Consider the following 11,608-nt stretch of genomic DNA (forward strand, 5'->3'; position numbering starts at 1 on the left):
CCGTGATTTGGGGAACTTTCAAAACCTTGCATCAGAGCTGGAGACCCAAGGGAAGGTGTGTGCGCAACTTGCCAGTGCTACACAGAGCAGATTGAAAACTGTCTGTCAGACGTTGAAAAACGGCTTCTAGACTTCTAGACTTTACTGGAGCCAATCACTACGTTAATGTGCTGCGCATTTAGGGAAGATGTTGAGGTTGATTCACTCCAACACTGTTTCACTTGAACTGGTCTGCAGTGGAGGACGAGATGTTGACACTACAGGCTGACATTGAGCTGAAGTCCAGGGCTCACGGACAGTTTTGGAACTTACTCACGGAGGAAAAGTACCCAAACATGAGGAAGTGTGCTACCTTCCTTCGGCTCTACTTATTAATGCGAGTCAGCCTTTTCCCACATGAAGATTATTAAGTCCAAATAGCGTTTCCACCATGACGGATGATCATTTGGAAGCCTGCCCGAGGCCGGCTACCAGCAGCTACTGTCCGGACTATGCAACCCTGGCCGACTCCATTTAGTGCAAGTCATCAGAGTAAGGTAGTGACCATTAATGTATTTAATTGTGTTGTGCTGTAAGGGTTCATGCAGTGATGCAAGGTACGACAACATATATTGTATATATAAAGTATACTCGGTATATATACATATATATATAAATAAATATATTTAGCATTTTTCAATGCAGGTAGATGATTTAGACCTAGTCATTTTAAAAGCCGGTGTCGTTAGGAGAACACTCGCTCTCCCCTTTCGGGCCCGCAGGGCTTTGTGTACGACACCGACGATGACAACCACCACGATATCACACTCCTCTCTCTCTCTCTCTCTCTCTCTCTCTCTCTCGCTCTCCACCCCCCTCCCCCGATCCCGTCTTCCCATCCTCCCTCTCTGAGTTATGCCTTTCCCGGCGCACTCCCAGTGGCGCAGGAACTTATTAAAGCAGAAACACTCCCCAAAAATTATTATTGTTGTTGCTGTTTCATGAGAAATTATGAGACGCCGCGGCGACAAACACTGCAGCTGCGAGAAGGACGGAGGGAGAGAGAGAGAGAGAGAGAGAGATGGATGCCCTTCAGCGACAACACACTTAAGCAGACTCCGGCGTGCACAGTAAACAAAGCGCAAGTACTTTGTTATTGTGCTGAAGTGCATTTTTCGAGCGTCCGTACTGACTGAAGGATGTTCCGCTTTGAGAGAATTTTCCCACTTCTACTGCACTACGTTCCAGAGGAAATGTCTGCGCTTTTTGCTCTGCAGGGCCACACGTGCAGTTCCTTTAGTTTTTGAAATATTTCAGGATTTATGCTCAATTGTTATTGCTCCGATTTTTCAGTTTTTATCATCTTGGCTTTTTATCGGGCTGAAAGTATCTGAAAGACGACAACGGCAGGACACACGCACGTGGTTGAGGTCTCATTGGAACCGGGACGTTTCAGACGCCTTGTTGTTCACGTTTGATCAATGTCGATCTACATTCGGAGTAGAAATGAGCGGAAAAACTGTCGCAAATTTACTGGGAAGTTGAAGAACGCTGGCGCGATTTGATGAGTTTGAGGAGCGGGGCGCTTTGTGACATCATCCTCCGAGGTTAGGTAGTGTCCGTATTGCATGATCCAGGAACGATGGTAACTGTTAAAACACTGTTCTTGAGGGGCATTTAAACTAAACGACACAAGAGAAACATTCAGAGAACAGAGAAACATGACGTAAGTGCAATAAGATGTGTTTTACGGAACCTCGGACCCTGTGTATTACTGCCTGCAGCTATATTTGTGTATATACTGTATATATATTTGGAAATTACTATGACACCATCCATACTTTTTATTGTAAATTATAGGATCTGCATGAAAAGCTATAGTAGCCCCACAGTAGCATTATATCAGGACACTGGATAGGACAAGTACTTTTACTTCTCATAATTAAAGTACATTTATGGACTATTTACTTTAGTGAAATGTCAGTGTGAGTCATTTAGTGTCAGTGTATTTGTACTTTCACTGAGGTAGAAGGTTTGAGGACTTCGTCCCCCACCGACATGCAAATGGTAGAAGACTTTTTGATGATTCTATTTGATCTTGTTTTGAATCTGAATGTCTAATGTCAAATTTAGATTTCAACATTTCATAAACGATCAATCCAACGCTGTGGATTAGAATAAAAAAAACAAACAAAAAAAAAACATGATCTACAATGACCAAAATGACAATAAGACCTACATTTTTCAGTCCATTAAAAAAATTGCCCCATTTGAAAAATGGACTATAAGAGAATACACGACCCTTAAAAAGAGCTGCTGTATTTTCCCATAAAATGTGTAAAATAAATGATCTATCAAAATAGGAAATAATAAATAATAAATGAATGAATATAAAATAATCTAGCGATAACATAAAACCAAATAATCTATCTGCGTGGTATGAATGGTTCCTCAGCCATTTCAGTTTGAGTGAATTTAGGCAGATGTACAGGCATGAATACACACAACCAAACAAACGGGGACACACACACACACACACACACACACACACACACACACACACACACACACACACACACACACACACACACACACACACACACACAAAAACCCCAAAACAAACACAGAGCTTTGCCTGTGTGTGTGTGTGTGTGTGTGTGTGTGTGTGTGTGTGTGTGTGTGTGTGTGTGTGTGTGTGTGTGCACGTGCGGTGCGTTCTGCTGCTGTAGCATAAACAAAGTGCTCAGGGAGTGTTGAGCGGTGATGTGAATGAAGTGATGTGAATGAAGTGATGTGAATGAAGTGATGCGGCGACCGGGTCAAAGTGATGAGGCTCGGTGTGGAATGGCTTAATGAGGCAAAAACATCTTAAAAACATGAAGGGGAAAAAAAAGGTTTAAGAGGTTGTTTTTTTTGCCGTTGTGGGGGCAGCACATGAACGATGGACTGGATGAATGGAAATGAACATTTTTTTTAAATGTATTAATAAAGTGGAAACTGTAACATCATTTTTAACATTGGTAACATAATTCACACGGGAGATGCAACTCAAAGTGCTTCAAAGACAAAAAAAAATATTTTAAAAATTATTTTGGGGTTATGAGATGTCACAATGGCGAAATGTTGAGGGTCTGAAAAAATTGGAAAAACTTTGAAAATAACTGAACAAAGTTGAGATTTTGGTTGCACATGAAGTTTAATGTTGCAAAATGACAACATTTCAATAAAAAAAAATCTCAATTAATTCAGTCATAGGGCTAAATGTTTTGAAACTGTTGTAAATTTTAAGTGAATTGAAAATATAACAGATGGTCCCAAAATGTGGCTGAATTAATATGTCAATAAAAAACATTTCCCAATCTGGTCTAAAGTACGCCTCTACTTTAGGTCAAATCTAAGTTATGTGACTTCAGCTTCCAGTATAATTTGAAAATGTTTTTGTCCAATATTGTCTCATTAAGCTACATTAAAGTCACTTTTTTGGGGGGCATTTTCAGCCTAAATGAATTCATAAAAAGAAAATGTGATTTATATTTTATTTTCATCAATAGCAGAACATATTGTCCCCTACAACTGAGTAAAATGAACCTCGCTTAAGTACATTCATCTACATTAACGCCTTTAGAACGTCGCCACGGAACGGCCTGCTGTTGGCTGCATGGCACACACCAGCACAATAACTAACAGACAGACAGACAAACAGGCAGACAGAGAGACAGATCAACAGGCAGACAGACAGACAGACAGACAGACAGACAGACAGACTGAGAGGCAGACAGGCAGAAACCCACCCAGACACCCAGTCTACTCACATCCCTCCCTGCTGATGAAGGCGCCCTGCGGGGCGTCTGGGATGCCCTTCCAGACGATGATGGGCTTGGGGTACCCGGGGTCGGCCGTCCTCTTCTCCTCGTTGTAGCGCCAGTACTGGTCTCCCTTGAAGAAGTAGGTCTTCCCCACCGGCTCCCAGCGCAGCGCCGTGTCGATGCCGTCCCGGGGCAGGCTGCTGCCCAGCTCCACCAGGCTGTGGGGGTAGCCCGGCTCCGCTGACACCTCCTTGAACACCCAGTACTTATCACCTGGAGGACAGGAAGAGACGGGAGCGGGTTGTTATGTACAGTATATATCTACTGGATAAGACAACAGGGTTTAGAGGTGTTCATATAATGTCACAGGTGGAAAACCTGGGTTCAGAAAGTTAAATTCCACAGTCCAAGATTTAGAGTCAACCGTGCGGATTTGTTGATTTGTGTCCAGCCAGAGGTCCAACCGCTGAGTGCAGGGCCGGAGCAAAAAGATGGAAAATGACTTTTATCTCTCTGAAGCTGGAATTTATCACCGCTGTATGTCTGAGCTGATTCATTCTACTACCCAGCAGTGGCGGCGCTTCCTACAGGCGACATGGGTGGGCCCCTAGGGCTCCATCTCGAGGGGGGCGCCAAAATTGCGGCCAGAAAAAACAAAGGTCATAAGTGGGTGATCGTCACAGGCTGGATTGGTGTAGTGGATAAGTGTGCTTTTCTGGTTGAGCCTCCAGGAAACCCTTGGTATGTCTCCATCGGCACCTCTCCGATGGTACCGCCGGTGCCTACGGCGCGCCAGTGATGGAGCACCCGCGCTCCAATGGCACCAACCCAGGCGTGATCAGTGCGCCAGAACAGTGTGTTTTTATCTTAGATGTAGGTTATTTTATTTCACTCCGTTTCCTTATGGAATGAAAGCACTGTGAGTAATGGGAACACTTTCTCCATCACTCTCTGACCCCATACCGCCCCCCCCCCCCGTCGACAATTTGCCAAGAGCGGCAAAATAGCTTTTCACTGGAGAGGTGGCCCTCGAGTTAACCCTTTAAATAATGGAGTTCACTTAGAACTGATGCATAAGTAGCAGATAAATCAAAGTGTTGCTCTATAATGGCTCCAGCAGCTTAAACATTTAGTTCTTTAAACACTGGAAACATCTGGTGAATATATAAACACGACCTGCTGCGATGCTAACGAGCGAGCGTTTAGTGCCGAGGAGAAATATCGGGCTGTTATTATGGGATGTTAAATCACACTGATGGCTGTGGTACGTGGTACATTAAACCCGGCATTCTGGGTTTGCTTAATGTAGCCTCTAGCATCTGCTCACACAACTACAACCCCAGAGGCCCCAAGTTTGTAGTACGGGAGAGTTTGGGGAATTTAAATTCAGAACTCTGCATGAGACGGTGTTAAACTCAACCCAGTGCCGATCCTGGGGGCCAAACTGCCTTGCTTAACTCACTGGTCACACTGGAAATGGAACAAGTAACCCTGAATGGGACTTTCCACCAGCGCATGGCGGAGGTATCGCTCTCTTTTTTTATTATTATATATTTTTTTAATAATAAAGATCTTATCTTGAATCTGAATGCATTCAAATTTCAATCTAACGCTGTACATTAGAATAAAAAAACGATCAAAATGAGAACAAGACCAATATTTTACAGTTCATTAAAAATGTTGAAAAATGGATTTTAAAAGAACATGACAAGAAAGCTTCTGTATTTTCAGATTAAATGTGTAAACTAAATGATGTATCTAAATAACAAAACAATAAATAATACATAAAAAAACCAAAATAATATTAATAAAAATGATAATAATAATAACAATTCTAATAATAATAATGTAAAAAGATGTATCTATAAAAAAAACTGAATATATATATTATACATATATATATATATATATATATATGTATAATATACAAAAAATCTATGTGGTAGGAGTGACTGAAATTCCAGTGTAGGTGAATTTGGGCTCATGGCTACAACGTCGAGCAGTTTGATCCTAAACCTAAAATAAAATGTCGGAACGTTGAAACGACCGGACGTCAGTTTAAGACGCTGCGCGTGTGGCGGAGGGAAGGCTTCAGCCAAGACAGGCGTTGAAGCCAGGGGCGTGCACGCACAAATCCTGCTTCTTTCACTGTGCACGTGCACGTGAGCCCACATGTCCCCCAGAGTGTGCACAAGGTTATGTGTGTGTGTGTGTGTGTGTGTGTGTGTGTGTGTGTGTGTGTGTGTGTGTGTGTGTGTGTGTGTGTGTGTGTGTGTGTGTGTGTGTGTGTGTGTGTGTGTGTGTGTGTGTGTGTGTGTGTGTGTGTGTGCAGCTGAGCGCTCTGTGAGAGCAAGGCTATTAATAAATGCTCCTGGTCGGCTGAGATAGTGCGACACTGAGGTAAGAGGTGTGTGTGTTAATGGGATTTGGTGTCTGAATCTTCTCAAACTTCTCCATTCAACATTATATATATATATATATAATATTATATTATATAACGTTACGTAAGAACATCAGCTCAGTTCTTCAGTTCCTACATCTAACCAGGTAATAAACCTGAACTATCACTCTCGCTCTCTTTCCAGTTTAGAGGAAGTAAACCAGAGAAAACCAAGAGACGAAAACCAAACCCCCCCCCACCCTTGTATTTGCAATTATGCAACTCAGTGCTGTTCGCACCAGATTATTTGGCAGACTCACACACTTTGGCAGTGTGTGTGTGTGTGTGTGTGTGTGTGTTTGTGTGGGGGGTTAAATGACAGAATGAAAGAAAGAGAAACAGGCAGAACGTGAGCGAGCAGCAAGAGCGAAGAGTAAGGCCAAGCAAGCGAATGATAAGAAAAAAGAGGGAATGAGAGAAAAAGACAGGGAGGGAGCATAGACGGTAGAGAGAGAGAGAGAGAGAGAGAGAGGGAGGGAGGGAGAGAGTGACAGGGAGGGAGGGAGCGATAGGGAGGGAGAGGGAGATAAGGAGAGAGAAAAATATGGGAGAGAGAGAGAGAGATGGGGAGGGTGGGAGAGAAGGAGAGAAAAAAGGGAGAAAGAGAGCGACAGAGAGAGGCAGAGGGAGGGATAAATACAGGGAGACAGAGAAAGACAGAGAAAGAGAGAGCGAGAGAGAGATGGAGATGGAGAGAGGGGGAGAGAGCGGGGAGCGATAAAGGGAGGGTGAGAAAGAGGGAGAGAGATGGAGAGAGGGGGAGACAATGTGAAAGAGAGATGGAGAGAGGGAGAGAAAGTGGGAGAAAAAGATGGGGGAGAGAGAGAAATAGACAGGGAGAGGGAGAGAGAGAGAAACAGAGAGAGAAATGGAGAGAGAGACAGAGAGGGAGTGAGGCAAGGGAGACACAATGGGAGAGGGGGAGAAAGAGGGCGAGAGATGGAGAGGAAGAGAGACAACGACAGAGAGAGAAAGAGGGAGAGAGAGAGGGAGGGGGAGAGAGGGAGAGAGGAAGAGAGAGAGAGAAAGACAAGAGAGGGACAGAGAGAGGGAGAGAGTGAGAGAGAGAGAGGGAGAGAGAGGTTTTCCACCCCGAGCTGAAACTCCTGCTCTGAAGGTTTTTAATACATTTTTAAGCAGTGATTAAAATCCTCTGGAGCGGGAGAGCGCTGCGGCCGGCAGGAGGCTGATGGAGGTTCCTCCGTCTCACTGGGAGCTGCTGCCGCGCGTCCTGACGACTCCTCAAATTTTTGTGGAAACCCTCATGATAAGTCTCTGAATGAGACGTGAGGAAATCCACCACCATCGCCACTCAGGCTCGTCAGGAGTCAGATCCGGCGTACGCACGGATCTGGGACCCCAGAATGTGTTCCCACTTCGATTTGCTCTGACTTTAGAAGAGCATTTGAACTTGGTCGGAGCAGCGGTACCATGCGCCACAGTCCTGGAAAATTATATTATGACTGTAGCTACTTGAACAATTAATAAAAAAGGAGTAAGTCTTCAATATTACACAACATACAATATAAAAATTCAAAAGACCTACAAATAATAAATCACCTATTATGTATCTTCCTTATGTATCTTGATTTGTGTGTTTCTCGATGTGTTTAATTCTAGGATCCTTAATTTCACTCTGTTGTATGTGCAGTTGGTTAAACTATAAAACATCATATTCATCTCCAAGCAGGTTGTACAATGGATTCTTTCTCTCTATGGATATATTTATGGATACTGATATGCACCTTCCAGGCATCTGTTTACTGGGAATGATCAATAGCTGATCCACTGGTTTCCACCTCAAGAAAAGCGCTTCTTTGGTTATTAATATTTCATTCTATTGTTATATAAGTAATAACCTGGAGCCGCAACTTTATCACGAGACCACCCGTACAACATGAGACCACCACGTCTAAATCCTCCATCTGCTTCCAAGCTACAAGCACCGAACGGCCTCCATACAATTAATACATAGAAAAAATAACTTTTATATGAAAATATTGTTTTTATTTAAGCCATTTAAAGTGGGATCCTCTGGAGACAACAGCGTATAGCAGCTCCGCCCTGCAGCCGCAGCAGACATGCTCGGTAGAGTCGGCTCCTCTGTGCTGGAACCAGGAAGTTCCTTATATGGAGAAATCGGGGCCTGGTTTATGCTAATTTGCAGTCGCGAGCACACGCCTGTGCATTTGCGACGGTTCAGCTTTCGTTGTGTATTTATTAGTGGTGCGTGGATTAGTGGTTTGATCTGAATTTGTTTGGCTCTGAAAAGATTTTTAGGGCGTACAATACATTGGAACATGTGGTACTCATGTGGATTTCTGAATCAAAATTTGACGCTTCGCAAACATACGCCTCGAATCGTCCGATAACTGACGACCCGCTGTGGGGGCCGGGCACCCCAGGTTGGGAACCCCTGCTTTAGAGCAGCACCCTCTGCCGTGACAGTTAAATGGTCATCTAAAATATGACCTGTAAATTGTGACGCGTATAACAGAACCTTGTGAACAGACTTCCATTTGAAAGCTCTATCAGTCGGAGTATACGTACAGTATGTGAATATGCGTGGGAGTACTCATTAATGATAGCTACAAGGAAAGTGACCCAAGCGAACCAGCTCCTCTAAATCTATGCTCCATCTCATCGCCCACTCTATAGCCCTTTCCCTTGTTTGGGTGGAGCTCAGTGCCAGTGGGAAACATTTAAAATCCCTTTGATGTGTGGTCTTGTGTCACGGCCCCAAGGAGCAAACACCGAGGAAGGCGTTGTCCCTCACCCCTCCCCCCCCCGTACCTTTGAAGAAGACGAACTTCCCGTCGGACCTCTCGTAGGCGGCGTCGATGCGCGGGGGCAGGCCCTTCCAGAACTGGTCGATCTGCATGGGGTAGCCCTCCTGGACCTTGTTGTTCCTCAGACGCCAGAACCAGCGGTCCTGCAACGCACCACCGGCACCACCGGGGTTAGAAACCGTGTTCCATTTCAAGTCCATTTCCAGTCTAAGGATACATGTAGATTGTCCTTCATGTTGTATTCATCTGTTTAAAAGGGTCAGGAAAAGCTTTTCTCGACTCAATATAGTCTCACCGCACAGACTCACCACAAATGCTGCGGTAAAATTCTTCCCCCATTCAAAATTGATGGCAGATTGATATATTTTTTCTACAAAAAACACGGAAATGTATATATTTTATGAGAAAATTATATAAATAGATTGATGTGATTTTACAGGTTGTGCATTGCCCAGTCAATGAAGTTTAAACAAATGTTGTGGATAAAAGACATATATTTGCTGGAGTTAAAATTGTATTACAGAAATTGGGAATTACAGAAAGGCTCCAAAGTTGTACTCAATACAATACAGTACTTGAGTTCTGTTGAACCACCCCTGCCGCTGGCTCAGTGAATTCATAAAGTGTTTATAGTGTCGGTAAATCTCACACAACACCTCCGCTTGTATCTGACATCATGTATTGACAAGCGATCGACAGAGTGGAACCCGAGTGCCTCGTTAAAACATGGCTACTTTGGAAGTAGGCAAACAGAAGAACGTTACCATGAGAACAGTGTCTCTGAGACTCGTAAACGGAATGCACCAGACCAGACCGTCCGTGTCCAGATATTTCACGGGTCTGAAGTTCGTCAGCCCAGGGGTCCCAAAATCGACTCCACCCGCCGCGGGTTGTGCTCCCTTTATCAATACGGCGTCTTTCCACCAGTTCCAAGCCCGTGTTAGAGCGCTACATCTGCCGTGAGATCTCCCTGTGGAGGAGGCCAGGCCCAAAATGTGAAGCTTCCCTTCCAGAGCTTTATGTAAGTGAAGCTTACATCACCAACATCGACGAGAATGCGATGACTCAGTCCGTACAACACGAAATACACGTTATTCACATTATCTATTATTCATGTGGCGGTGTCAAGGGCCTGCGCTGCGATCGCTCGGCACCACCGCAGATCGCACAAACATCTCCAGCTGTTGCTCTGTGAGTCTGTCTGGAGGTGGCGCCGGCGCTCACCGTGCGTGTTTCAGTTGCAGTTGAATCCCGCTTTGGAATCACGGTGAACAGAAGTGACGTTTACAGTGTTTTTGTCATGAGGGAAACAAGAAATATTGTCGGGATCTTTGTTTGTGTTACACTTAGAGAGAGACATTTGTGATCTTATATTCCCAGAAAATTCATGCAACACAACCAGTCATTAACGCCGGACAATTAGCGGCAAACAGCGCTCCCTAAAGGAAGCCATCGGAGCTACACCAAGGCTGCCAAGGGTGGCGCTGCTCCTCCACGAGGCTTCCCAGGAGAGGGGTCTCGCAACGCCGGGTATTGCGTAGCGGAATGTTCGTCGATTAAAAGATTAAAATGAAATCGGTTCGGGGAGCTCGGCAGGTCCGGGGATGAGAGGTGGAAATCTCAGCAGCCATCGAGGGAGCAGTGGACTGATAGCGATCAACAACGTCTGGGAACCTCCGCCAGTGTATCAAGGTCAGTTTGCACCAACGAGTGGAAACAAATTACTTGCGGTACCTTTGAATGGTCCGAAATAGGTAATTGGAAGCGAACAGAACCGGGATCATCAAGTACGTGAGGGCCCATCAAGATTGTTTATGAAAATAAACCCAGCTCTCCAGCCTTTATCTTAGCCCTGGGATACCTACGCCAAGGATGCTCATCCATTTCAAACCAGCTCCTTCAGCCCCCAACCCGAACTGGCAACCCGCCTCTCCACCGTTATTCAATCTCCAATCTGCTATGTGAGAGGTTGGATCTCTTGCACATAAGGAAGAATTAGTCAGTCGGGGCTTTGGTTTTAAATATACAAAAACGCGCGTCACTGAAGCGCCTTTTCCCCCAAAACTGATTTGATTAATCCGAACCGACGTCTGGATGCGACGCTAATCCCCCTTGGCGCTGGACGGTAAAGTGGAGCTGCATTCCATAGATCATGAAACTCAATGCTCTGTGATCTAGTTATCCAGGAGACAGAAATCCATGGAACTGTTCCCTACTCTACTGTACTGTAGTGTCATGGGGTTGTCGGAGGAGAGGTGGAGGGGAGGAGAGGAGAGGAGGAGGAGGGAGAGGAGAGAGGAGGAGGTGGAGGAGGAGGATGAGAGGTGGAGAGGGGATTAGGAGGAGAGGAGATAAGTAGAGGAGAGGAGAGGCGGAAAGAGGAGAGAGGACAGGAGGGGAGGATGAGAGCGGAGGAGGACGAGATGAGAGGAAAGGAAGATAGAAGGTGAGTGGAGCAGGGGGGGAGAGGGAGAAAGGGGATGAGGAGAGGAGAGAAGGAGAGGAGAGTGGAGAGGAGGGTGAGATGAGAGGAGAGGGAAGGGGGTGAAGGGAGAGAAGAGGGAGAGGAGGTGGAGGAGGAGGAGGAGAAAGAG

The 11,608-nt window shown here is 45.1% G+C and overlaps 1 protein-coding gene across 1 annotated transcript in view; it reads right to left on the minus strand.

Moving 5' to 3' along the window:
- The window catches only part of mmp24 (matrix metallopeptidase 24), a gene marked incomplete at its 3' end in the record, with an annotated part of 84,583 nt that overhangs the window by 3,109 nt on the left and 69,866 nt on the right, over window positions 1-11,608 (minus strand). The window contains exons 8-9 of the mRNA XM_080000525.1: window positions 9,019-9,157; window positions 3,792-4,058 (exon numbers count right to left, since the gene is read on the minus strand). Coding sequence (XP_079856651.1) covers window positions 3,792-4,058; window positions 9,019-9,157 — 406 coding nt within the window. The remainder of the gene's footprint in view (window positions 1-3,791; window positions 4,059-9,018; window positions 9,158-11,608) is intronic.

This window comes from Zeus faber (assembly GCF_960531495.2).
Source record: "Zeus faber genome assembly, chromosome: 5".
In the NCBI taxonomy this organism is placed as follows: Eukaryota; Metazoa; Chordata; class Actinopteri; order Zeiformes; family Zeidae; genus Zeus; species Zeus faber.